General features: G+C 34.3%; 1 protein-coding gene across 3 annotated transcripts in view; it reads left to right on the top strand.

Annotated features, from left to right (window-relative positions):
• RELCH (RAB11 binding and LisH domain, coiled-coil and HEAT repeat containing) overlaps positions 1 to 24,753 on the top strand; it is a 143,892-nt gene that overhangs the window by 39,218 nt on the left and 79,921 nt on the right. For all 3 annotated transcript variants that reach the window (XM_027766257.1, XM_027766252.1, XM_027766255.1), the window contains 5 exons: positions 310 to 513; positions 611 to 702; positions 1,839 to 2,129; positions 7,267 to 7,342; positions 9,623 to 9,718. In XM_027766257.1, coding sequence (XP_027622058.1) covers positions 310 to 513; positions 611 to 702; positions 1,839 to 2,129; positions 7,267 to 7,342; positions 9,623 to 9,718 — 759 coding nt within the window. The remainder of the gene's footprint in view (positions 1 to 309; positions 514 to 610; positions 703 to 1,838; positions 2,130 to 7,266; positions 7,343 to 9,622; positions 9,719 to 24,753) is intronic.

Raw genomic sequence — 24,753 nt, 5'->3', positions numbered from 1 at the left:
TAACACAAGTGCCCTGCAAGGGTGGAAGCTATATAGCCAACTACAGGTTTGAATCTACAGATCAACTTGAAAACATGCTGGGCATGCACACAGGCACCCAGGATCCTGAAGGCTGAGGAAAGGGGATAGCAGGTGTTTTGAGACCCTGTCTAGGGTGCCCCTGCTTTCTTTCACACATGTGCATGCATGCACACACACATGCACATACACACACACACTATCATATATAATAATTTGAATCTAAAAAGTATAGAATAAAATTGCCTCAAAGATGTTATTTTTAAATATTACTTTTAAAAAATCTTTTAGGATTTTGAATTATGGGACGATGTAGGATTAAACATTCCCAAACCTCCAGACTTACTGCAACTCTATCGAGATTTTGGAAATCATCAAGTGACTGGGAAAGATCTTGTGGATGTGGCCAGTGGGGAGGAAGAAGATGAGTTAGAGGCTCTTACCCCAGTTATAGGCAACCTTCCTCCAACCATTGAAACTCCCCTGCCTGTAGAGGTGAGAGATACCAACTAACTAGTCCACAAAGTATTTAAACCCTGTAAAAAATGTACTGTGAAATCTTGAGTTTCTGTTTTTTTCTTCTTGATTTTAGAACTCCTTGCTAGTGCAGAAGTTAGAAGATAAAATTAGTTCATTAAATAGTGAGAAGTGGTCATTGATGGAGCAAATCAGAAGACTTGAAAGGTTAGTACTTGCTAATCATTTCTAGGTGAGAGAACAGTAGATATTTTCAAGAGGATCTCAAGGTTGCCATTCCTCTTCCTGAGCCTCCCAATTAGCTAATATTATAGGTGCATGCTACCCAGCCTTTTTAGGTTGGTCAAGGATCCAAACCTGGCCCTCTCATTTGGTTCCAGCCTCACACATTAATGCTCTGCCACTTGCTGCATAGTGACTGTATTCCCCTTAAAGGCTTTAAAGATACTGGCAGGTTATATAAATACATGAAACATTTTAATGTCTGAAAGTCTTATAATTGCTTTATATAATTAAAATAGTAATATGTCTTTTTTTCCCAAAAAAAATTTACTAAATCAATGTAGTGATCTTATAATTACTTCTTTATTCTTGGAATTAAGAACTAAAATGTTCTGTTTTCTCCTGAGTCATGTTAGTATAAGTTGAATATCCCTTACCTGAAATGCTTGGGAGCAGAAGAGTTTTAGATTTGGATTTTTTTTTTAATATTAAAACACCTACCTCTACATAATGAGTTATCTGATGGGTAAGACCTGAATCTAAACACAAAATTCATTTGTTTCATACATACCTTATGCACTTAGCCTGAAAGAACTTTTATACAATATTTTTCTATTGCGGCAATTTGACTACACCCATCACACGACATCAGGTGTGGAATTTTCTATTTGTGGTATGATGTCAGCACTCAGTGTTTCAGAATTGGAAGTATTTCAGATTTTAGATTTTCCAATTAGGGATGCTCAACTGTTACAATAAAATAACTCCTTCACTGTGGTGCTGTACATATTCCCATTCATTATTTTATTTAATTCTTATGTTTATTCTATAGGCTCCATGTAATTATCCTTACTTTGCAAACATAGAAAGTAAGTTTAGTACTTATCCAAAGTAGAGTTTATAAGGCTATTTTCCTACTTCATTATTGACTTTATAGCTACACTTTTAGGTTTATGAAGTATCATTGAATATTGTACAAAAAAATTCATCACTTGCTAATCATTCACTATTAATATGTTATTCCTTTAAAACATTAAGACTATTATAAGGTTTATGCTATTGCCAGACCTTTCAGAAATACCATTATTCAGAAATACTGTTGTTTCTCTTTCTTCTCACAGTGAAATGGACTTCCTCAAAAATGAACACTTCGCCATCCCAGCAGTTTGTGATTCTGTTCAACCTTCTTTGGATCAGTCACCCCACAAAGACTCTGAAGGCAGTAGACAGAATTCAGTTGTAAATAGTATAGACAAGGAGAAAAACAAAGATATCCACCTTTCAATATCAGATGTTGATTCCACTACTCCTAAAGAGAATTCCCCAAATTCTTTTCCCAGGAGAGAAAGAGAAGGAATGCCATCTTCTTCTCCAGCAAGTAAAAATACAGTTCATTTTGATAAACCCAATAGGTTAGTATGCATCCTGTATTATGAAATGCATTTTTTATTTAGTATATTGTAGAAGAACTTCAATTCTTATTTGAACTATTTCTGTAGATCAGATATAAGAATTTTTACATTTGGCATGAACTTAACACATAGCAGAGTACATGTCATAAAAAAATCATGTCACACAATGATGAATTGCCGAATTAAATTTCATGAAAGAGGAATAAACCATAAATGGACTAGGTTTTGTCTTAGCTAAGTACTTAAACCTCTAAATGTCAAGCACAGTTCTCAATACTTTAATCCTTGCAGATATCCCATGGTACATTTTTAGCACAAGATCATGTTTCCTCCTTCTGTTGTATAGAGCAATGTTATACCTGGTACTAAAATAAAATAGAAAAGTATGACTAGTCTGCCTTAGACTTATAGGTTCTTATTATTACTGAGAAGTACTGTTTTTTTTCTTTTTTCCAAAAAAAGCTTTCTACTTATGAACCACAACCTTTTGTATGCATACTAGGTATATATATTTTTTCTTTAGATACTATGGAAGTTATAGACTGAAATAGTTTTGGCCCAATCCTTAAAGTATCTTTCTTCTCATATGGATAAGATAAGATCATGAAAATCTCTACTACGATACTCAGCAAGAACTTCATTTGTAGTACAGGCATACCTTTAGAGTTATTATGGGTTCAGTTCCAGACCACCGCAGTAAAGCAAATACCACAATAAAGTGAGTCACACAAAGTTTTTGTTTCCCAGTCCATACGAAAATAATGGTTAGACTATATTGTAGTCTATTAAGTATGCAATAACCTTATGTCTAAACAAACAACATACTTGAATTAAGAAATAATTCTTTATTACTAATACATGCTAACAGTCAACTGAGCATTTAGTGAATAGTAATCTTTTTCCTGGAATAGGGTCTTGCCTTCATGTTGATGTCTGCTGACTATTCAGAGTGGTAGTTGCTGAAGTTTGGGGTGGTGTGGCAATTTCTTAAAATAAGACAACAGTTAAGTTTCCCATTGATTGATTCTTTCATGAAAAATTTCTGTTTGATAGCATTTACCCACAGTAGAACTTCCATTGAAATTGGAGCTAGTACTCCCAAATTCTGCCCATGCTGAATCAATTTAGTTTGTTTAATATACTAAACCCTTTGTTGTCATTTCAACAATAATCACAGCTCCTTCACTGAGATAAGACTATCTCAAGAAACTCCTTTTCTTTGCTATTTCATAAAAAACAACTCTTCATCTATTCAAGTTTTATCATAAGATTGTAAGAATTCAGTCACATTTTCAGGCTTATCTTTTAATTCTAGTTCTTTTGCTATTTATTTTCTCTTTTTGGAGAAATCACCCCCTGGGGGAATGATCACATGACAAATCTCTTCTCCATTCTTCTCTTGGGATTGTGGGCATACACACACATCTGCCTAGTGTGATGTTAAAGCTGCTGCAGGTCTGGGACCTGACCATGGTCAGCCATGTGGAACTCCAGTGCCTCAACCACTATACCACCTTCTGACTCCTCTTCTGCTCTTTCTGCTACATCTGTAGTATCTCCACTGAAACCTTGAACCCCTTAGATCATCCATGAAACTTAGAATCGACTATACTCCTGCTGATACTGATATTTGGACCCCCTTCCATGAATCACAAATGTTCTTTTTTAATTTGCTAGAATATGTGTGTACTTGCCAGACATAGACAGAAGGAGAGATGGAGGGAGGGAGGAAGAAAGAGAGAGAGAGAGGAAGAAAGCACCTCCCAGTGTGGCATGGGCATTTTGCAATCCCTTCTCCACCATTTCTCTACCCTTTCAGAATTTTAACACACACATCCAACATGTTTTTCAGGCTGCTGAGTCTAGGATTGGAAATGTGCAGTCATCCTTGCAGGATCTGGTTCCCCTAACCAGTAGGCCTCGAGGCCAGCCCTTTCAAATGTTCTTTAATGCCATCTAGAATTGATGAATACTTTTTAGAAGGTTCTCAGTTTATTTGACCCAGATCCATCAAAGGAATCACTGTCTATTGTAGCTACAGCCTTATAAAATACATTTTTTAAATATTAAGACTTGAAAACTGAAACAGCTCCTTGATTCATGGGCTGCCGAATTGGTGTTGTATTAGCAGTTAAGGCAATGTAAATTTTCTTGTAAATCTCCATCAGAGATCTTGGATGACTAAGTGTATCAGAGCACTCAAGTGGCCAGGTGTGTTTTCAATGAGCAGTAATATTTTGAAAGGAATTTTGTTTTATAAGGAAACTATGCTGTAAACAGATAAACTGTCCTCCAGACTGTGCTCAATTTATAGAGCACAGGCAGAGTGGATTTAGTATTTCCTGAAGGCTCTAGGATTTCCAGAATGGTAAATCAGCCTTGTTTGCAACATAAAGGAACCAGCTGCTTTAGCTTTAATGAATCAGTCTTTTAACCTTTGAAGGGAGGCATTGACTTTTCATAGATAGCATCTTCTTCCCATACAAGGCTGTTTAGTCTACATCCAAAATCTGTTTAGTGTAGTCACCTTCATCCATATGAGCTACATGTTGCTAGAGAACTTGTTACAGCTTCCACATCACTTGCTGCTTCACCTTGCACTTTCATATTATGGAAATAGCTTCTTAAATCTCATGAACCAACCTCTGCTGGCTTCAAACTTTTGTTCTGTGACTTCATTATCTCTCTGTCTTCATAGAAGAGAGTTGAGGCATTGCTCTGTATTAGGCTTTAGTTTAAAGAAATATATAACTGGTTTGATCTTCTATCCAGATCACTAAAACTTTCCTGTAAAATGAGTTCATCTCCCCATCATCCATATGTTCACTGGAGTAGCACTTTTAATTTCCTTTAAAAATTTTTTCTTTGCATTCATAACTTTTCTTTATATTCATAACTTGGCTCCCTTGCAAGAGGTATAGCTTTCAGCCTAGTTTTTGATGTAAAGTGAGATGTTCAACTCTTCCTTTTCTTTGAATACTTCAAGGCCATTATAAGGTTTTTACCAGGTTTAAATTAATACTGTCATATCTCAGGAAGTGAGGAGTTCTAAGATGGTGATGGCCAGTCAGTGGAAGAATCAAAACACAACTTTTAAAGATTAAATGCACTAGGGGCCGGCAGGTGGCCTGGACTCCTACATGACCAACTATGGTTTAAGTCGGACCTGGTGGCTTCCTTTCTCACTTTTCCTCTCTGTCTGGTCAAATTGGAAAATAATAATTAATAAAGTTAAAATAATTCTTTAAAAAAACATTGAGTTCACTCTCTTATATGAACACCATTTTTGCTATCTCAAAATAATTAGAATAGAGTTGGCAAAGTTCACAGATCACTATAATAGATAATTATGAAAAAGTTTGAATTATGGCAAGAATTACTGAAATGTGACAGAAGTGAGCACATGCTGTTGGTAAGGACACCATATACTTACTTGCAGCAATGTTGCCACAAACCTGTGATTTGTAAACAAGTCAATGTCTAAAAAGTAAAATAATAAGACAGGTATACCTATAGTTCTTTAGTATTTAGAAGTACTTCTATGTTTCCTTTGGTACTCCAAAGGCACCCTATGAAAATAATTGTTAAATTTGTTCAACTAATTCTTTTAGCTCTTACTATGTGCCAGTGTTATAAGGAATATAATGATGAGGAAGATATATGGGAATACCTTTAGTTACAAATCTTATAGTCAAATAATTGATTACACTAAGGTAGAAAAAGTAGTAATATGGGAGGTCTTCAAATAGTTCATGAATTAACAGTCTTTAGCACTGAAATAAATTTTTAGTTTAATCCCATTCCATAAACACTTTGAAGTTCCCTAATCTTAGAGAAATTAAACTTGCTTTAAGAGTACACCGTCAAGGCACGTAGCCTGATTATCAAAGCAGGAAAGGTTTTATGGAAGAAGTGTCATTTAATTTGTGACATGAAGGCTTAGTTAACCAGTGAAAAGATAAACACAACAGCTCCCACTAAAGAATAGTGTGTGCAAGGAGAACACAGTGCTTTGGGGGAATTAAAAGGGATTTGGTAAAATTTTCAGCGAAAAATACCAATGAAAGGAATGATAGGAAATGAAGTTGAAGAATTGAGTGAAGACTAAGTCTTCCAAGTTTGTGTTTACTCATTTTACTGTCAAGACTTGATGGTGTCTAAGTTTTGGAAAGGATCCTCTCGTAATTGGAAGGTAGGAAGACTGGAGGAAGGGAGACTGGTGGAGTGTATGGGAAGAATTCAGGTACGAAATTTAGAGCATTGGCAATGGGAATGGAAAGATGTGGAAAGATATGCAAGTTAATTTTAAGAACATAAATGAGCAAAAAAGCTCTGACTTTGGCATACAACTCCAGTTCTACAATGATAAAATTACAGAGTGCCATATTGCAGTGTATACTAAATAAGCTTTATTATATAATTTTTTGTATAGCTTTTGGAAGTTGAACACACAAAGTATAACTCTAGTATTCTACTATATAGAGACCAATAATATTTTTAAAATATGTCATAACCTTTATTAAACATAGCTAACATTTTCACTTGCAAAAATATGTACATGCGTAAGCACACACAATAAATGTTGAATGAGTCTCTGTTTTAAACTTTGCTTCTTTTATGTGAGTTTCTAGTTTTAAGGTTTATCATTTCATACATATATATTGGGTTGTCAGAAAAGTCCTGACACATTTTTACATGGGAAAACATAAATACTTCATGACTTTTCTGACGACCCAATATATAAGACTTTAATACTGAAAACATCCTAACATTTATGTCCACATTACCTTTATGTACCTTTTGGGGACCATAGGGAATTGATGTTGAGGAAAGTACTCATTTAATTTTACAAGTACTTTTATAGTCATTGACTTACTATGCCATTTTAGGTTTGGTCCATTAATCCTTAAGGGCTATTTTACCAAGTTATTTCCAATCAGAAGTTACTGTTAGTTTTTTCTCTCCTGTATAGTTCTCCAGTGATTATCCTTTAAGTCACTGATGGCTGAGAAATCTAGTTAACAATGGTGTGATAACATTAATACAGGAATGGTAGTTACCATGTATAACTTACTTTCTTCTTAAAGGTCAGTGGTAGTTGGTATTTGTCTCCTTTTCATCCAATATTTTCTTCTAGGAAATTGTCTCCTGCTTTCCACCAAGCACTACTCTCTTTTTGTCGAATGTCAGCAGATAGTCGCTTAGGATCAGAGGTAACTTATGGCAGATAGTCTTACAACTTTCTTAAAACATTCTGACGCTTTTCTTCTTAGTGTTTTATACAAATGTTTCTGTGATAAGACTATTTCAAATGTAAATCTATTGTTTAAAATAATGTACTAAGAAAGAACTCCTATAATTTTAATCTTTTAAGGAAGTCGGTTGATTATTTCTGTTCTTTATTAATATTAAAGTGGCCATTTGTAATTTCTGTATAATGTTATGTGTAATGATAGCATCTTTTGGGTATAATTTAGAAAACCAACTTAAGTGTACATTGTTTATAATTCAGGTACTTTTAGGTTACTCCCTTAGTTTCGTTTAATTAGAAGTGATTATCTGATAGCTGAGTTAGCTTTTCTCAAATATCTTGTAATTGTTGCAGGATCACTTTGAGAGGATGTTGCTGGGTTTTTTTCCTCCTGTCTTTGTATTCCTCCCTTTCTAGGTATTTTGTGGTTGATTCACTTGACCTCTTCCAGGCGTTTTTCCCAATGTCATTGAGAATATCAAAGAGCTGGAGAATAGTCTGACAATCCTTATTATAGAAGTAGGTCAGTTTTCTTTGGCCACTCCTTATATTGCAGCTTCATTGTGCAAACATTGTGTTAGGCAGTGGCTGCAATTTTAAAGACATTTTCACTTGCAAAAATATGTACATGCGTAAGCACACACAATAAATGTTGAATGAGTCTCTGTTTTAAACTTTGCTTCTTTTATGTGAGTTTCTAGTTTTAAGGTTTATCATTTCATACATATATATTGGGTTGTCAGAAAAGTCCTGACACATTTTTACATGGGAAAACATAAATACTTCATGACTTTTCTGACGACCCAATATATAAGACTTTAATACTGAAAACATCCTAACATTTATGTCCACATTACCTTTATGTACCTTTTGGGGACCATAGGGAATTGATGTTGAGGAAAGTACTCATTTAATTTTACAAGTACTTTTATAGTCATTGACTTACTATGCCATTTTAGGTTTGGTCCATTAATCCTTAAGGGCTATTTTACCAAGTTATTTCCAATCAGAAGTTACTGTTAGTTTTTTCTCTCCTGTATAGTTCTCCAGTGATTATCCTTTAAGTCACTGATGGCTGAGAAATCTAGTTAACAATGGTGTGATAACATTAATACAGGAATGGTAGTTACCATGTATAACTTACTTTCTTCTTAAAGGTCAGTGGTAGTTGGTATTTGTCTCCTTTTCATCCAATATTTTCTTCTAGGAAATTGTCTCCTGCTTTCCACCAAGCACTACTCTCTTTTTGTCGAATGTCAGCAGATAGTCGCTTAGGATCAGAGGTAACTTATGGCAGATAGTCTTACAACTTTCTTAAAACATTCTGACGCTTTTCTTCTTAGTGTTTTATACAAATGTTTCTGTGATAAGACTATTTCAAATGTAAATCTATTGTTTAAAATAATGTACTAAGAAAGAACTCCTATAATTTTAATCTTTTAAGGAAGTCGGTTGATTATTTCTGTTCTTTATTAATATTAAAGTGGCCATTTGTAATTTCTGTATAATGTTATGTGTAATGATAGCATCTTTTGGGTATAATTTAGAAAACCAACTTAAGTGTACATTGTTTATAATTCAGGTACTTTTAGGTTACTCCCTTAGTTTCGTTTAATTAGAAGTGATTATCTGATAGCTGAGTTAGCTTTTCTCAAATATCTTGTAATTGTTGCAGGATCACTTTGAGAGGATGTTGCTGGGTTTTTTTCCTCCTGTCTTTGTATTCCTCCCTTTCTAGGTATTTTGTGGTTGATTCACTTGACCTCTTCCAGGCGTTTTTCCCAATGTCATTGAGAATATCAAAGAGCTGGAGAATAGTCTGACAATCCTTATTATAGAAGTAGGTCAGTTTTCTTTGGCCACTCCTTATATTGCAGCTTCATTGTGCAAACATTGTGTTAGGCAGTGGCTGCAATTTTAAAGAGCATCTTGAAAAGGACAAAAATGAACAAGAAAGCATTGAAGCTGCCTCAGTCCTGCGCTATTCCCACTTGTTTCCTGAGTGAAAACCTATTAGACCTCTCTGGCTTCACTTCTGTTTTTCACTGGTATTTTAAATTCATTTCTGGCTCACAGATGATGCTGTTTGGGGACACTTTTTGTTTCTTATTGTTGTTGTTATCATGAGTTATAATGTTGGAAAGTGTATTTAGAGTAGAGGTGGCAGGGTCTAAAGCATGAACTTTTACACCATGTTGTGCACAGAAGTTCTCCACTGTCATCATTTATTGATTCTTTCTAGGTATCTCGGATTGCAGACAGTGAAAAAAGTGTTATGTTAATGCTGGGACGCTGCCTGCCACACATTGTTCCAAATGTACTGTTGGCAAAGAGAGAGGTAAGACACATCAAAATATTTCCATTCCAGTAGTTCCCATCATGTTACCCATTTTTTTGTCATTTTGATGTTTAGTGTTATACTTTTATTTTGTTAAAGTCTATTACTTGCAATCATATTCTTACTTTTGTGCATGCATCTCTGCTCCTAGAGAATGGTTTTACACCTCTGTCAGGTGAGTTCAGTAAAACTGCATGGTATCATGTTTTTCCAATTGTGCTTAAAGCATCGTTAGCTTTTGCAGCACTAACTATTACTGTAGGTCCGTTAATGTGACATGAACACTGTCTGTTTTTTTACATTACCAGTTAATTAATTTACTTTAGCTTTGCCTTTGGTATGAGATGCTTTATATGTTTATAAAAATAGACAGACATTCTTTGTATTGAAAATTAACAGGGACTAATAATGTAACTTTTCTTAAATGTACTAGTAGTTACCCATTATAAGTGTTAGTTTTATTATGTTCGTATGGCAATAAATTATCATTATAATGATAAGATAGTCATAATATTGACTATAATAACTTTAAAAGTACCTTTTCTACTTCCTTGTAATTAACCTGTGTTGAGAGATACTATATATATCTAAAATAGAGTTGTAAGTATAGTCTATATAGCCTACAGTATGAGTTAAACACTATAGGAAGTTATCTTTATAGTTATATTTATAAATTATTTTAACATATAATATTTAGCCAATAAATGATAAGGAAATGATCTGTAATCTGATTTAAATGATAATGGATAATTTATTAGCAAATAAGTTAAATATTTGTTTGAATTATTCAATTTATGAGATAACTTTCCACTTCACAAAATTTTTATTAAAAAGTGATTCAAGACTATCTTAGAATATAGCATATAATTTCTCTAGTTACCTTTTTAATAATTACTGCTGATTTTACTCCTAATTCATGGGACCTACAGTATGATAGGTATAGAATGCATTGGCAAAACCCATTTAAAGCTTATCTTTATTCATTTAGCACAAGAAATTTGTACTGATCCTCAAGAAAATGTGTAGAACTTTCAAAAATTTTATTCCTATTAGTCTTTTTTAATTAAGAAAAAGAAAAACTATGTTTCCTTACTATATGATTTAATTAATACCTAATTATTTTCAAGTAATAAGATACTGATAAGTATGGAAAGTGTTTGTCTTGAAGGATCAGTGTCCAATTTCAGATTGTTTTGCAGTTCTGCCTGGCAGAATGGCGTTTGAGCTTCTTTTCCTTTTTCAGCTTGTAACATAATCCATGTAATGCATTAATGTTTGCATCCCTTTTACAATATTTCCTTAAAATAATCTTTACAATGGCATAGAAACCTAATTATGAGATGCAGTTTTAGCTTTTTTATTTTAATTTTTCATATTATTGTAAGACTCTACCACCAAAATCTGATTGTACTGCATGAAGTATTTATGAATTTGCATCATAAGTAATCAGATACATTATATATATAGACTTATATATATATATATATATATATACACACACATACATGCACACATACATCTAATTTGTGGTATGATTATATTCCTGGATGATTTTAAATTTTTTATATTTAAAAATAATTATGTACTTATTTAATGAGCACTGATCATTTATCTTTGTTTAATTATTTGTACTTTGTTCTATTTTATCAGAAAATTTGCCTTTTTTAATAAAACAACTGTATTCTCTCAAATAAATTGCTAAATAATAAAGTATATGCTAGTTTGTTTTAAAACTAATCTCTGAATATAAAGGACAAAACTTATTGAATTCCTCAATATTGAGTTACTTTTTAATATTTTACCCCAATTTTTTTAATCTACACTTTTAGAAAATTTGTGATTAAAAGATTAATATTTTCACTTTTTTTACTTGTCAGATTTTATGTATATTATCTTATTAGCATAAGCTCTTTTATTGATATGTAATTATAAGTAAAATATTCTCAGTAAACTGATTGATTACAGTAATATTGTAGCTAATTAAATATATAAAACATTTAAACGGAGTTTAATGTTTTGATTAATGCATTCACAGGGTTTTACAGTCTTTAAATATAAAAGGATATACAGTGACAGATTTTCTTTTTGCTCTGTCCTTGAGCCATTATCCCACATGCACTTGATTTTTTGACTTCTAGTATATTCTTTGATGCCCTTTAACCATATTTTAATTGGATTGTCTTCATGTTTTTGAGTTTCTAGAGTTGTTTATATATTACAGATAACAATATGTCATCTATACCCTTCTCACATATATGATTTGCAAATATTTTCTCCCATTCTGTAGGTTGTCTTTTTATATACTTGATAATGTCCTTTTAGATAATTTTTCTTTTAGAGAGAGTTTTTTGGTATAGAGTGTATGCACTCACTGGAGAGACAGGCAGAAAATGAGAAATCACCTCCCAGGGAGGATGGCCATGCCTCAATCCCTTCTCCATTCTCCTCTCGGGATCTTGGGCACGCACGCACACGTGCCCAGTGTGAGTTTCAAGCTGCTGGGTCCAGGACTGGAACTGCAGTTGACCATGTGGGAGTCCAGCAACCTAACCATTATACCATCAACTGGTTTCGGTAATTTTTTTAATAATCTGATTCATTTTCTCTTTTCTTTTGTTGCTTATCCTTGTGGTGTCACATTTAAGAATCCATTGAAAAATATATAAGTCAGGAATCTTAATTCTGTATTTTCTTCTAATGGTTTTATAGCTTTAGCTCTCATATTTAGGTAATTAATCTTTTTTGAGTTAGTTTTTATATATGGAGTATTGTAAGATCCAACTTTTTTTTTTTTCATTTTTCTATTAATTGTCCCAGCAACATGTATTGTTCAAGAGAAAATATTTCACTATCAAGTGGTCTTGCCACCTTGGTCAAAAATCCTTTGGTTATAGATTTTCTTAGATTTATTTCTGAACTCTTCATTCTTTTCTGAAAGTTTATGTAGCTAACCTCATGTGTCATATTGTTCTAATTACTGTAGTAAGTTTTGAAATTGGGAAATATAAGTCTTCCAACTTCATTATACTTTTTTAATATTGTTTGGCTATCTAGGGATTTTTTTTCATTTCCATACACATTTGATGCTGAGCTTTCCATTTCTGCCAAATTATTGGAATCTTGAAGATAATTACATTGAATCCGTAGATCACCTTGGTGGTATTTCCACTCTAACAACATTACATCTTCCAAGTCATAGACATGGGGTGTCTTGCCATTTATTTGGATCTTCAATTTCTTTCATTATTGTTCTGCAATTTTCACTGTAGAAGTCCTTCATTTCCTTGGTTATTTCCTAGCTGTTTTATTCTTTTAGATGGTATTGTAAATGGAATTACTTTCCTAGTTTCCTTTTTAGGACATTCATTACTAGTGTATAGAAACACAACTGGTATTTGTGTGTTGATCTTATACATTACAAACTTGCCAAATTTGTTTATTGTCTGTCTTATGGGTTCTATGGGATTTTTTACATATATAACCATGTCATCTGCACGTAGAGGTAAATTTGCTTCCTCTCTTCCAATTTGGATAGCTTTTATTTTTTTTCTCTTGCTTAATTGCTATGGCTATGACTTCTAGTACAATGTTGAATAGTGTTTTGAGAAAGCAGACTTGTCCTAATCTTAGGGGAGAAACTTTGTCTTTCACCATTGAGTATGATGTTAGCTGGAGGGTTATTATAAAGGCCCTATATCATGTTAAGGAAGTTTCCTTGTATTCCTAATTTGCTGAGTGTTTTTACCATAAAAGGATGTTGTATTTTGTCATATGCTTTGTCCACCCACATCTGAGGGATTATGTGATTTTTTTCCCCTTTGTTCTATGAAGGTGGTATATTACATTCATTTTTATGTCGGACCTAACCTTTCTACTCCTGTGATAAATCCCACTTAGTCATGGTGATAATTTTTTTAATATGCTTTTGGAATTGGTATTGCTATTTTGTTGGACATTTTTGTATCTATATTGATAAAGAATACTGGTCTGTAGTTTTTTTGTAATATCTTTATCTGGTTTTGGTATTATGCCAAGCCTGGTCTCTTAGCATGTGTAGAAATGTTTATCTTTTCATTTTTTTTAAAAATCAGTTTGAGTACAATTATTCTCTAATTTTTTTCTTTTAAATTTATTTTACATTCATTCACTGTACATTATCACAGTATACACAATGCTATTTCCCATCCAGACTACACTGTATATTGGCTTAATATAAAAATGTTAAGAGAAATTTGCTTAAGACTTAAAGCCAGGAAAAATGTAAGGTTTCTGTTCAAATAGTAGGTAGATGAACCTATCAAAAGCTCAAGAGAAGAGAAAATCCTTAAATCTGGAAAGCAAAGCATAGAAGAAAATCAATAATGTTTTAGTCAAAAGTCATAAAATTCTGTTTCACCAGTTCAGTCTCATGTAATTAATCTCTCTGCTGTTGTGGTCCGATCTTTCCATTTACATTCAAAAGTTAGCATTCAACTCTGGACTTGCCCCTACCATTAAGTTGGCCATTTTCTTGATTGTTTTTTGGACTCTTATTTCTGTGTGTCTGTCTATAGTTTTTCTGAAATATCACACCATTCAGAACTTTTTGGAGAGCTGGTCTGATGTTGGTAAATTCTTTTAGGTTTTGTTTATCTGAGAATGTTTTTTTCTTCCCTTCCCATATGAACAATAATCTTACTGGGTAACGAATTCTTGGTTCAAATTATTTTTCACTTAACACTTTGAATATATTTTTCCATTCTTTCCTTGCTTGCATTGTTTCCAATGGGAGATCTGCTGTTAGCCTAATGGGATATCTTTTGTAAGTAACCTGACGTTTCTCTCTTGCCAATTTTTGTATCTTGTATTTGTCTGTGGTTTTGGTTAATCTAGCTATGATGTGCCTTGGAGAAGACCTTCTTGGGTTGATTCTATTTGGGGTTCTTTATATTTCTTGGGTCTGGATATTTGAATGCCTCTCTAGGTTTGGGACGTTTTCTTCCAGTATTTCATGGAATACATTTTTAATGTCCTTATTAGTTTCTTCGTCTTCTGGGATACTGATTATTAAACATTACTGAATGTTTAATAGCATCTAGTACTTCTCATATATTATTCTCATTTTGGGGGAGTTATTTTCTTAGTCTTTGCAGTGAATGTTTCTAGGCCAGAGATTCTGTCTTGTACATCTGAAATTCAATCCTCTACATGATCTAATCTGCTTTTAATACTTTCAGGGGAGGTTTTGATTTCCTGTATTATAGCCTTCATCTCTAATAGTTACGTTTCATTCTTTTTTATGGTGTGTATTTCCTCTTTCAGATTGTGCAAGAACTTTCCCACCTCCTAGGATTCATTGTCTCTCTTCTCTTGTCTCTATGAATGTTCTAAATTCTTTATCAGACATTTCCACAAGTTCCATTGTACTGTCTGTGGATGATGAGGAGTTGTTCTTTTCCCTTGAGGGAGAGATATTTCTTTGATTTCTCTTATTTCTTGGGCCTCTACAGAGGTTTCTGGTCATCTGATGGATTACACATTTCTTCCTAGTTTCTTGAAATTCAATCTGAGCATTCAGAGGCATGCAGGAGGAGCTGATCTACAATCTCTCTGCGGTTTCGTTTTTCTCCTGCTCTGGATTAAAGTCTGAAGGGTGAAGTCTGAGCAGAAAATCTTTAGTTGTTCTAGCCCCTGAAAGGGATTGCGCATAGTACAAATGCAGATGGCTTCTCCAACTTATTTTTTTAATTGACCAATGAAGTCATCTGGTCCTGGACTTTTCTTTTTTGGCAAGTCTTTGCTTTACTGATTCAGTCTCTTTGCTCATTATAGATCTGTTGAGATTCCTAGTTCTTGGGTTAGTTTCACTAAAATGTGATTTTAGTAATTGGTTCTTTTCATGTTAGTTATCTAATTTATTGAGTAATTATTAAAATTCTTTTAATTTTGGTAAGGTCCATATTAACATTCATGCTTTTGTTCATGATTCTATTTTTAGTCAGTCTACCTAAAGGTTTATCAATTTTGTTGATTTTTTTTTTTTTGAGTACCAACATTTGATTTTGTTGACTCTCTTGTTTCACTAGTCTGTGTTTCATTTACATTGCTCTAATTTTTATCATTTCCTTTCTCCTACTGGCCTTGGGATTTGTTGAATCTTTATTTCCTTGAGAGATAAAACTAGGCTGTTGACTTGAAATTTTTTTTTTTTTTTTTTTTTTTTCCTAAAGCTTTTTTTTCCTTTGAGAAAAAAATAGGGGGTTTTCTTTAAATTTTTTTTTTTTTTTTTTTTTTTTTTAGCTCAAAGACATGTGTGCTTGCCAGAGAAAGAGGGAGAGAGAGGGTACTCCCCAGTGGGGCATGTTTCTGCTATAATCCCTTTTCCTTCATTTCTTCATTCCATCAGGATTTGGCATGTGCACACACACATGCCTGATGAGTTTTCAAGCCACTGGAGCTGAGATTCAGTCCACAGTCAGGCATATGTGATCTGGCTCCCAATACATAATGTCTATCCACTGCTTTACAGGACCAGCCCTCTTTTTTATTTTTAAAGAATTATTTATTGTATTTTATTATTACTTTTCAATTTGACCAGAAAGAGAGAGAAAGGGAAAGTGAGCAGTAAACCACCAGGTCCAGAACTCAGACCACGGTTGGACATGTAGGAGGCCAGTGCCTTAACTACCATGCCACCTGCCTCTCTTTTTTTAATTTAGGCATTTATAGCTATAAAGTTCTCTCTTAGTACTGCTTTTCCTGCATCTCATTGGTTTTAGTATGTTGTTTTTTCATTTTCGTTCATCTCAACATATTTTCTAATTTCCTTAGTGATCTCTGCTTCTACCCATTAGTTGTTTGAAAGTGTGTTGCTTAGTAACCATTTGTTTCTGAATTTCACATTTTTTCTATTGTTGTTACTGGCTTTTAATTACATTCATTCTCTTGTGGTCAGAGAAAATATTCTGTATGATTTTTATTGTTTTAAGTTTACTAAGAACTGCCTAAGGCCTAATATCTGGTTCATCCTGGAGTATGTTCCCTGTGCACTTGAGAAGAATATATTAGGTCTTTGGGAAAGTCATGAGGTATTTTTCTGTGTTTTTCTTTTCTATACAAAAATGGGTCATGACTTTCCCAACAACTCAGTGTATTCTGTTATTTTTGGATGAAGTGTTCTACATATGTTTGTTAGATCTTATTGTTTTATAATGTTAATATTCTTTATTTCTTTACTGATCTTCTCTCTAGATGTTTTACCTATTATGAAAATAGAGTATTAAAATCTCCAGCTAGTATTGTAAAACTGTATTATATTTTTTCAGAGATAATTTTTACATGTATAAACAGACTAAACGTATTTTTTTCTGTTATTTAAGAAATGATACCATTCTCTATGCAATATTCTCTACATTCTTTTTCCGATTTATATTTTGTTTACTACATGAATATATAGTTTCTCATTCCTAAGATGACATTATACCTAGTCTTTTAAGTGTGTTTTAAATTAGTTTTCAAACTTTATTCTCTTTTACCTTAAGTAAGAAAGACAATTTATTTTATTTCAGGTACCAGAATATACTTACATATAGATATTAAGTTTTACATATCAAGTATTGCCTTTACTAATTACAAAACATTAAAATAGAAGACAAGTAATATCAAACATGATTTTATGGATATTTCAGAATGATAAACAAAGAAAATACAGAAAAATGTTGTTTATGACCCATTCAGTTGATTTTATTACCCACTGTTTTAAAGGGAAAGGGATAAAGTTGAATCAAATCTGTCTAGTAAATGAAACATTTTATTTTTTTTAAACGTGTAAAAGCACAGTTAAAATAGACATTAGCATTAGTTTTTATTTTCTATTAGGAAAGTAATATTACTCAACCTTCAGGTTACAATTTAACATTTTTAAATTCACTATAGTATATTTCAAATGTAAGATGCTTGGTTGTAACAATTATTCCATTAATAAAGAAAAAGAGTACCATTTAATTTTGGCATGCTTCCTGCTGTAAGGTTTATCCTGATTTCAGAGAAGATAAAAAGTTTTTTTAAAATGTACATCTTGGGTTCTGTGAAATAAAGGCGGTCTCTTTTTACCAACTTATATTTACAAGGGCTTCCTCACCTATTTACTTTTGTAGATAAAAATGAAATGAGGGGCTAACTTTCTATATATGAAATGAGGGATGGGCTGGAGCCAGCAGTTGGTATAGTGGTTAAAATGCTGGATTCCTACATGACTGACCACGGTTTGAGTCCCAGACCTGGTAGCTTGAAAATCATGCCAGGCACATATGCTTGAGTACTCAAAATCCCAAAAGAACTCTGGAGGAAAGGGGTTGCGGCATGGCCATCTTCCCAGGGAGTGATTTCTCACTTTCCCTCTCACTGTGTCTCTCTGTCTCTCTTCAGTGAGCACATGAGCCTTATGGCCAAAACCTTAAAAAAAAAAAAAAAGAGAGAGATACTAATTTATGGAAAAATTCACTATAATGAGATGATTGAGGAAACTTTACTCTTTTAAACTAAATTATGGAATATATATTTTTCATTTGAGATATACACCTGTGTACTTGCACACACCTAAAGCTTGAAGGTACATGGAAATGGATAGATTTTATGGTATATAAAATATACCTTAATAAAACTGTATTTTAAAAAGGTAAAGGAGAGAACCAATTTTCTAAAAGTGGTTTACACCTCTAAAGACTTAACAAACTTTGATGTTTATGTTTGCTTCGTGGAAATTTTTTTTGCTTATGAGTGAAAATAATAGCCCTAGATGATTGTAATGCTGAACTTCAAACAGTATTATAGTAGATTAGTTTGGTTATCTTCTTTGCATATTTGGTATGTGTGTTTGGGAAGAAAATCACATGCTTTTTAGTAATATTGAGATTTAAAGTCATTTAAGTACTTCAATTTGGCTTCCTAAAGATTGAGCCTCAGTAATTCTGAGGATAGGTATCTTAGGAGCCCTTGAAGTGTAGAATTTTACTAAAGGTAAGTAATCTTATTTTCTTCCTTTTGCACGTCTTTGTGATGTCTTTATTTTTTTTCTTTACGTTTAATATTAATGTCCTGATAAATTTAAACTGGAAATCTAAATCAGTGATTGTATACTATAAATATCTATCCACAAACCAACCTAAGCCCACAGATAGGTTTCGTTTGACCTACTCAATGGTGTTAAACAGGATCATGCGGGACACATGCATGCGTACCCAGGATCCTGACAAGATGGAGAAATGTAGGAAAAGAATTGCCACATGGCCAGTCCTTAGCTGGGTCCAAGTCCCAAGGGTCTCATTCTCTTTATTTTTTCTCTCTCTCCCCCTCCTCTTTGTCTCTTAAGAATATACATACACTCTCTGGCTTTAAAAATTTTACTTTTTAAAGTGTTACTTTTTAAAGTTTTAGAAACATTATGTTTTACCTAAAAATACTAAATTTCTGACTTTTCTTGAAAACTCATATCTGGAAACACCATGCTTACATTTCCAAGTGATTCTTTTTAAGAATTAAGTATTTAGTTTTATTTATTCATTCATTTTATTTTTTAATTTGACCAGAGAGACACAGAGAGAGAGAACGTGAGAGAGGGAAAGTGAGAAAGCAAGCCACCAGGTCCGAGACTCAAACCGTGGTTGGCCGTGTGGGAGTCCAGTGCCCTTATCCACCACACCACCTGCCAGCCCCCCAAATGATTCTTAATTGGAGCTCAGTAATTCCTGTCTCCTGTAGGTGGCGATGCAGGGGTGATCAGGCCCAGCACCCACAGCCAGTCACAGGTTATTTTCTCACGCTCATGTAGAATTGGAGATGCGGCTACAGAAAGGGTATAGCAAAGCAGAGCGTTTATGGAAGAAGAGGGATGTCAAAGTAGAGCTCCTGAGTAGAGAACATGTCCAGAGTGGGTTGGGTAGGAAGCACTGGGACAAGGGGTTTGTATCTGGGTCAGAGGGACTTTATTTGGGCTTCTTATGCATGTGTTTCCCTCATGGTAGGGGGATACATACTAGATGAGTCTGCTTATTTCTCTTAGTTTTCGAGTCAGGAGACTCCAAAAGGTCAAGAGATTCTTTGTCTAAAAACATGGGATCATAAAACCATTATCTTTTCTTCTTTCTGGAATGTTGTGAGGTCTAGAAGGTAGGGAGACCTTAATTCTTTGCTCTAAGTCATGCTGCCTAGGTCAGCTACTGAGCTACTGTTACAAGTTATGTCTCGCCAGCAAGCGGCCAAGCCTCTGTGTCTCCATCTTAAAACTTAGGGACCAGCAGTTGGCGCAATGGCTATGTCACTGGACTCCCATGAGTCGACCACGGTTTGAGTCCCCGACACAGTGGCTTAAACTCATGCCGGGAACGTGTGCATGCGTGCCGAAGATCCTGAGAAGAGAATGAAGAAGGGACCGTGGCATGGCCATCCCCCCTGACCACGCTTACGCTTTCTGTCTCTGTCTTTATGGCGAGCACACATGCCCTATAGCAAAAACCTCTCCAAAAAAAAAAAACTTAGCCATTTTGTGAGTTCACTTTGGGCCTATACCCTTACTATGTTTTTGGAGTCCCTGTCTCCTACCTCAGACGGACATAGAACCTCAAGTTAGCCACAGTTGCTACCATACTTTGTTCTGGTCATGGGAGCTCAATGTTAGGTCTATATATCATCAAGCTAGCATTATTGTTTTCCTTTTTTGTTATATATATTTGCACTACCTTTTTGACCCTCCCTGTTATTTCGAGTGTAGAAGTAGAAATTATATAGTTTCATAGTCTTTCTTTGTTCCAGGACACTTTGTCACGTCTTATTTGTAACAATCAAATTTCACGGACTCGCCTTACATAGAGTCCTCTTCCAATTGATCCAGTTGATCTAAAACACAAGCTTGGAACTTCAGTTTTCACTGTTTCCAGTTGCTCATCCTGTTTAGGCATTATGCTGCTTTTCAGATTCATCAATAAATTTAACAACTCCCTCAACAACTTAGCTTCTACGTGATCACAGGATGACTTTCTAACCGAAGAAATTCTCTGCATATAATTTGCTTATTTTAACTCTCTCCCTGATTATTGCTTGAGTATTTCTCAGTCAGTCCAAAACTACTACACTCTTCATAAAAGTTTAGATTCTGCCAGTTTTTCTTGTTTTATAGTAAACACTTTTGCTCGAGTCGCTTTGTATTTCTGTGCTGGCTTATTGATATTCTGATGATCACATATTTAATCTCTCCAAGGATAGCTTAGCTCCTTCAGTAAAGATTTTCACTTTTTGTTTTACTTATTATCCTTCCTTTGCTCTGTTGTTTCCACTCCTTCCCCAGTTATTTCAGCACATCCTCTTGCTTTTGGATTATTCAAGAGAATTAAGAGAATTATATATTTTCCAAAGGGGTGGAGATATAGGTAGGTTGAACATCTCTAATCCAGAATCTGAAATACTCCAAAAAGCAAAACTTTGCAGAATATTCCACACCTTATCTCATGTAAGAAGATGCAGTCAAAACACTGCATTACAAAAATGCCTTCCGGCTGTGTGTATAAAATGTATATGAAACATATATGAATTTGTGTTTAGGCTTGGGTCCCATTCCCAACATATCTAATTATAAATATGTAAATATTTTAAAATCCAAAACTATAAAAAATGCTTGAGAACAAAAGTGTTTCAGATTTCAACTCAGCCAGCCTTTGTGTGTGTGTGTGTGTGTGTGTATGAATCTCACATCAAATAAAAATATTATTCTTGAAGCAAAGAAACCATTTTCAAATGGATTAAAGATAAGTGAGTGTAGACTTCTGTAAAACACACAAAGATATATGAGAAATGTTTTTCATATATAGCTTAAGCAAATTGAATGAAGTATAATGAAATGTACCATCTTAAAATATGGACTCAATTGTAACAGAATTTTACCAAATTCTTTCCTTTTCAGAATCAAGTTATTTAGATAATAATGACATTATGTGGGTTTTAGTTTTGGATTAGCCTAAAGATATATTGTAGTTGAGGCATAGAGTAATTAAATGCCATTGTCCATACTTTAAATTTTAATTTACTATTTCTTAATTCATTGGCAAAAGACCACATGAAAATTTCAAGAATAACAACCATTTAAAATTCTAAACAAGCCTTAAGTTAAATATTGGAAATTATTTTAGTGGAACAATGAGGACTAACATGTTACTTTATTAGTATTGTGTAGAATTTTACTAGTCTGCTTGAAATACTGAAATATTTACTATTTGTCATCTGATCTGAATGTAATTTTTCCTTTTTTGTTTAGATTCCTTTAGAATCTTAGAACCTTGTCTTAACATTACCACATTTTTTTCATATTAATATTTGCCATCTCTCATTTCAAGCTTTATTTCTCCTTAGCACCTAATTATTCACTTTGTTTTAGTTTTTTTTTAAGATACTTTTCTAGTATGAATACACAGAATCCTTATTTTCTGGGTTTTTTTTTTTTCCCCAAGATTTAAAATCCTCAAATGATTAAAACTAGAGGAAATCAACTACATTTGGGACCAGCAGTTGGTGTAATGGTTGTGGTTGCTGAACTCTCATGTAGTCGACTGCAGTTCAAGTCCCAGACCCGGTGGCTTAAACTCACGCCGGGCGCGTGTGTGTGTGCCCAAGATCCCAAGAGGAGAATGGAGGAGAGGGGATTGTGGCGTGGCCACCCCTCCCCCAGGGGGTGATTTCTCACTTTCTGTCATTCTGTCTCTCTCTGTCTTTCCGGCAAGCGCACGCACCCTATAGCAAAAACCTCTCCCACCAAAAAAAGAAATAAAATAGACTATATTAATAAAAATAAAATATAAACTTTCTAAAGTGATTTACTCTCTCTAAAGACATTTCTTTATTACTATTGCATGCTATATTTTGTTTGAATCATAAAACTGAAAGTATTCAAATGCTAGAAACCTTTCCCATTAAATTTGTACAAAATTCCTCGATTAACAGTAGTATGGGTGGGGAGGAGACAATCCTTCAGATAAAGAGGACCAGCTTAGTTATTAACATTGAAATATTAGGACCAGCAGTTGACGTAATAGCTATGTCACTGGCTTCCCATGTAGTCGACCGTGGTTCGAGTCCCGGAAAAGGTGACCTAAACTCACGCTGGGCACGTGTGCGTGCATGCCCAAGACCCCAAGAGGAAAATGGAGGAGAAGGGATTATGACGTGGCCATCCCCCCCCCGGGGGGTGATTTCTTGCTTTCTGTCTCTCTGTCTGTCTCTGTCTTTCTGGCTAGCGCATGTGCCTTATAGCAAAAACATCTCCAAAAAACAAACAAAAAAACATTGAAATATCAAAATAGTTTGGCAAGTGTCACTGGAATAAAATGCAAAATCCTAATCCTGTTATATTATTGACTTCTGAAATTTAGAAATTCTGCAGTAGGGGCTAGCTATGTGGTGTAGGGTTAAGAGAACCAGGTCCCTTTTTGCCGACTGCATGATTTGAATCTTGGCCTAGGCAGGTTAATAAACATGCAAGGGGCATGTGTGTACCTGCCCCAAATCCCAGCAGGATGAAGAACTAGAGGAGAAAGGATTGCAGCATGACCATGCCCTGTTGGGAGGTGACTTCTCCCTCTCCCTCTGTCTCTTTTTCTCTCTCTCTGGCAAGCACTTGTGCTCTCTAGCAAGTAAAAGAAGAAAGGGAAGAAAAAAATTCTGCAATAGGATTACAACCCTGTTTTCCACTCTACTCGTCATAGAACATCAGTTTTGTATTTCACTTTAAGTACACATTGTTGGGGCTGGCAGGTGGCATGGTGATTGGGGCACTGAACTTCCACATGACTAAAAAACAGTTTGGGTCCCAGACCTGGTGGCTTGCTTTCTCACTTTCTCCCTCTGTCTTTCTGGTCAGATTTTTTAAAAATGATGAGGACAAGCAGATGATGTCATGGTGGCGTCTCTGGACTCTCACGTAGTTGATCACTGTTGGAGTCCCTAACCCAGGGACTTAAAACACACCAGGCACATGTGCATGTGTGCCCAAAGTCCAGAGAGGATAATGGAGGAGAATGGATTGCAGCATGGCCATGCTCCTTAGGGGGTGATTTCTCACTTTCTCTCTCTCTTGTCTCTCCAGCGATCAAACACCTTATAGCAAAAAACTCTCTTAAAAAAAAAAAGATGAATAAAAATTAAAAAACATACACATTATTAAATATTATCCAAGTTGTCAAAACATGTTTTAAAACATTTAAAGTTGTTGTTGTCTTGAAATATGGATACATTAGTTGTCCATATTCTTATGTAGAGAAAAAGATTACCTTTTGGATCCAATAATGTGACTAAGGCCATAGATACTATCCTACTATGGTATTATTATTTTTATGTTTTGCAAAACATCAAAGCTAATATGCATAAGGAGTTTTTCATGTAAAAACTTCTTAAGGTTTTAGATAGGATGTCTAATATTGCTCAGTTAATTCTCAACACATTTCTTTCATACTAATCTTTCAGAAACATTTTTAAAACACTGTAATTCTGCCTTTTGATGGATATTTAGCCACCATTTTTTACATGTTATGTTCAGAATTATAAAGAATGTTTTTACAAGACTAGACTTCTTCAACTGGAGAGATGATACTGATGGGAAGATGTTGATTCATGTCTATAAATTTATGAGTAGTATCAAGATGATAAAAATGGACTTAGTAAGTTTTGGTACGATACTTCAGAGACTTAAAAGAGATGAATCGACAACAGATAAATGTGAATAAATAACACAGCCAACAGACGGAATTCGTTATTTTAAGAGGCGTGTAAATGAAGTTTTAATGACTAAATAAGTGAATGATAATGAAGGTAGAATATTTGGGGCCAGTCCCAATTAAGCAATTAAAATTCTAGTAGTGTTCCTTGCTACCTTTATCAGAAACAGACCACTCTTTCTACATTTTTTCAGCGTCACACACTGGATCCCACCTGTGTTGCTATAGGAGGGAGAGGCTCTGGCATACTTCACACGGAGTTGGAGCTGCCATAGGTGCTGATGTGGCAGGGGGGACCCC

The sequence above is a fragment of the Tupaia chinensis genome, unplaced genomic scaffold (assembly GCF_000334495.1).
Source record: "Tupaia chinensis unplaced genomic scaffold, TupChi_1.0 Scaffold000065_2, whole genome shotgun sequence".
Lineage (NCBI taxonomy): Eukaryota > Metazoa > Chordata > Mammalia > Scandentia > Tupaiidae > Tupaia > Tupaia belangeri.
This window is presented reverse-complemented; position numbering and strand designations above follow the sequence as displayed.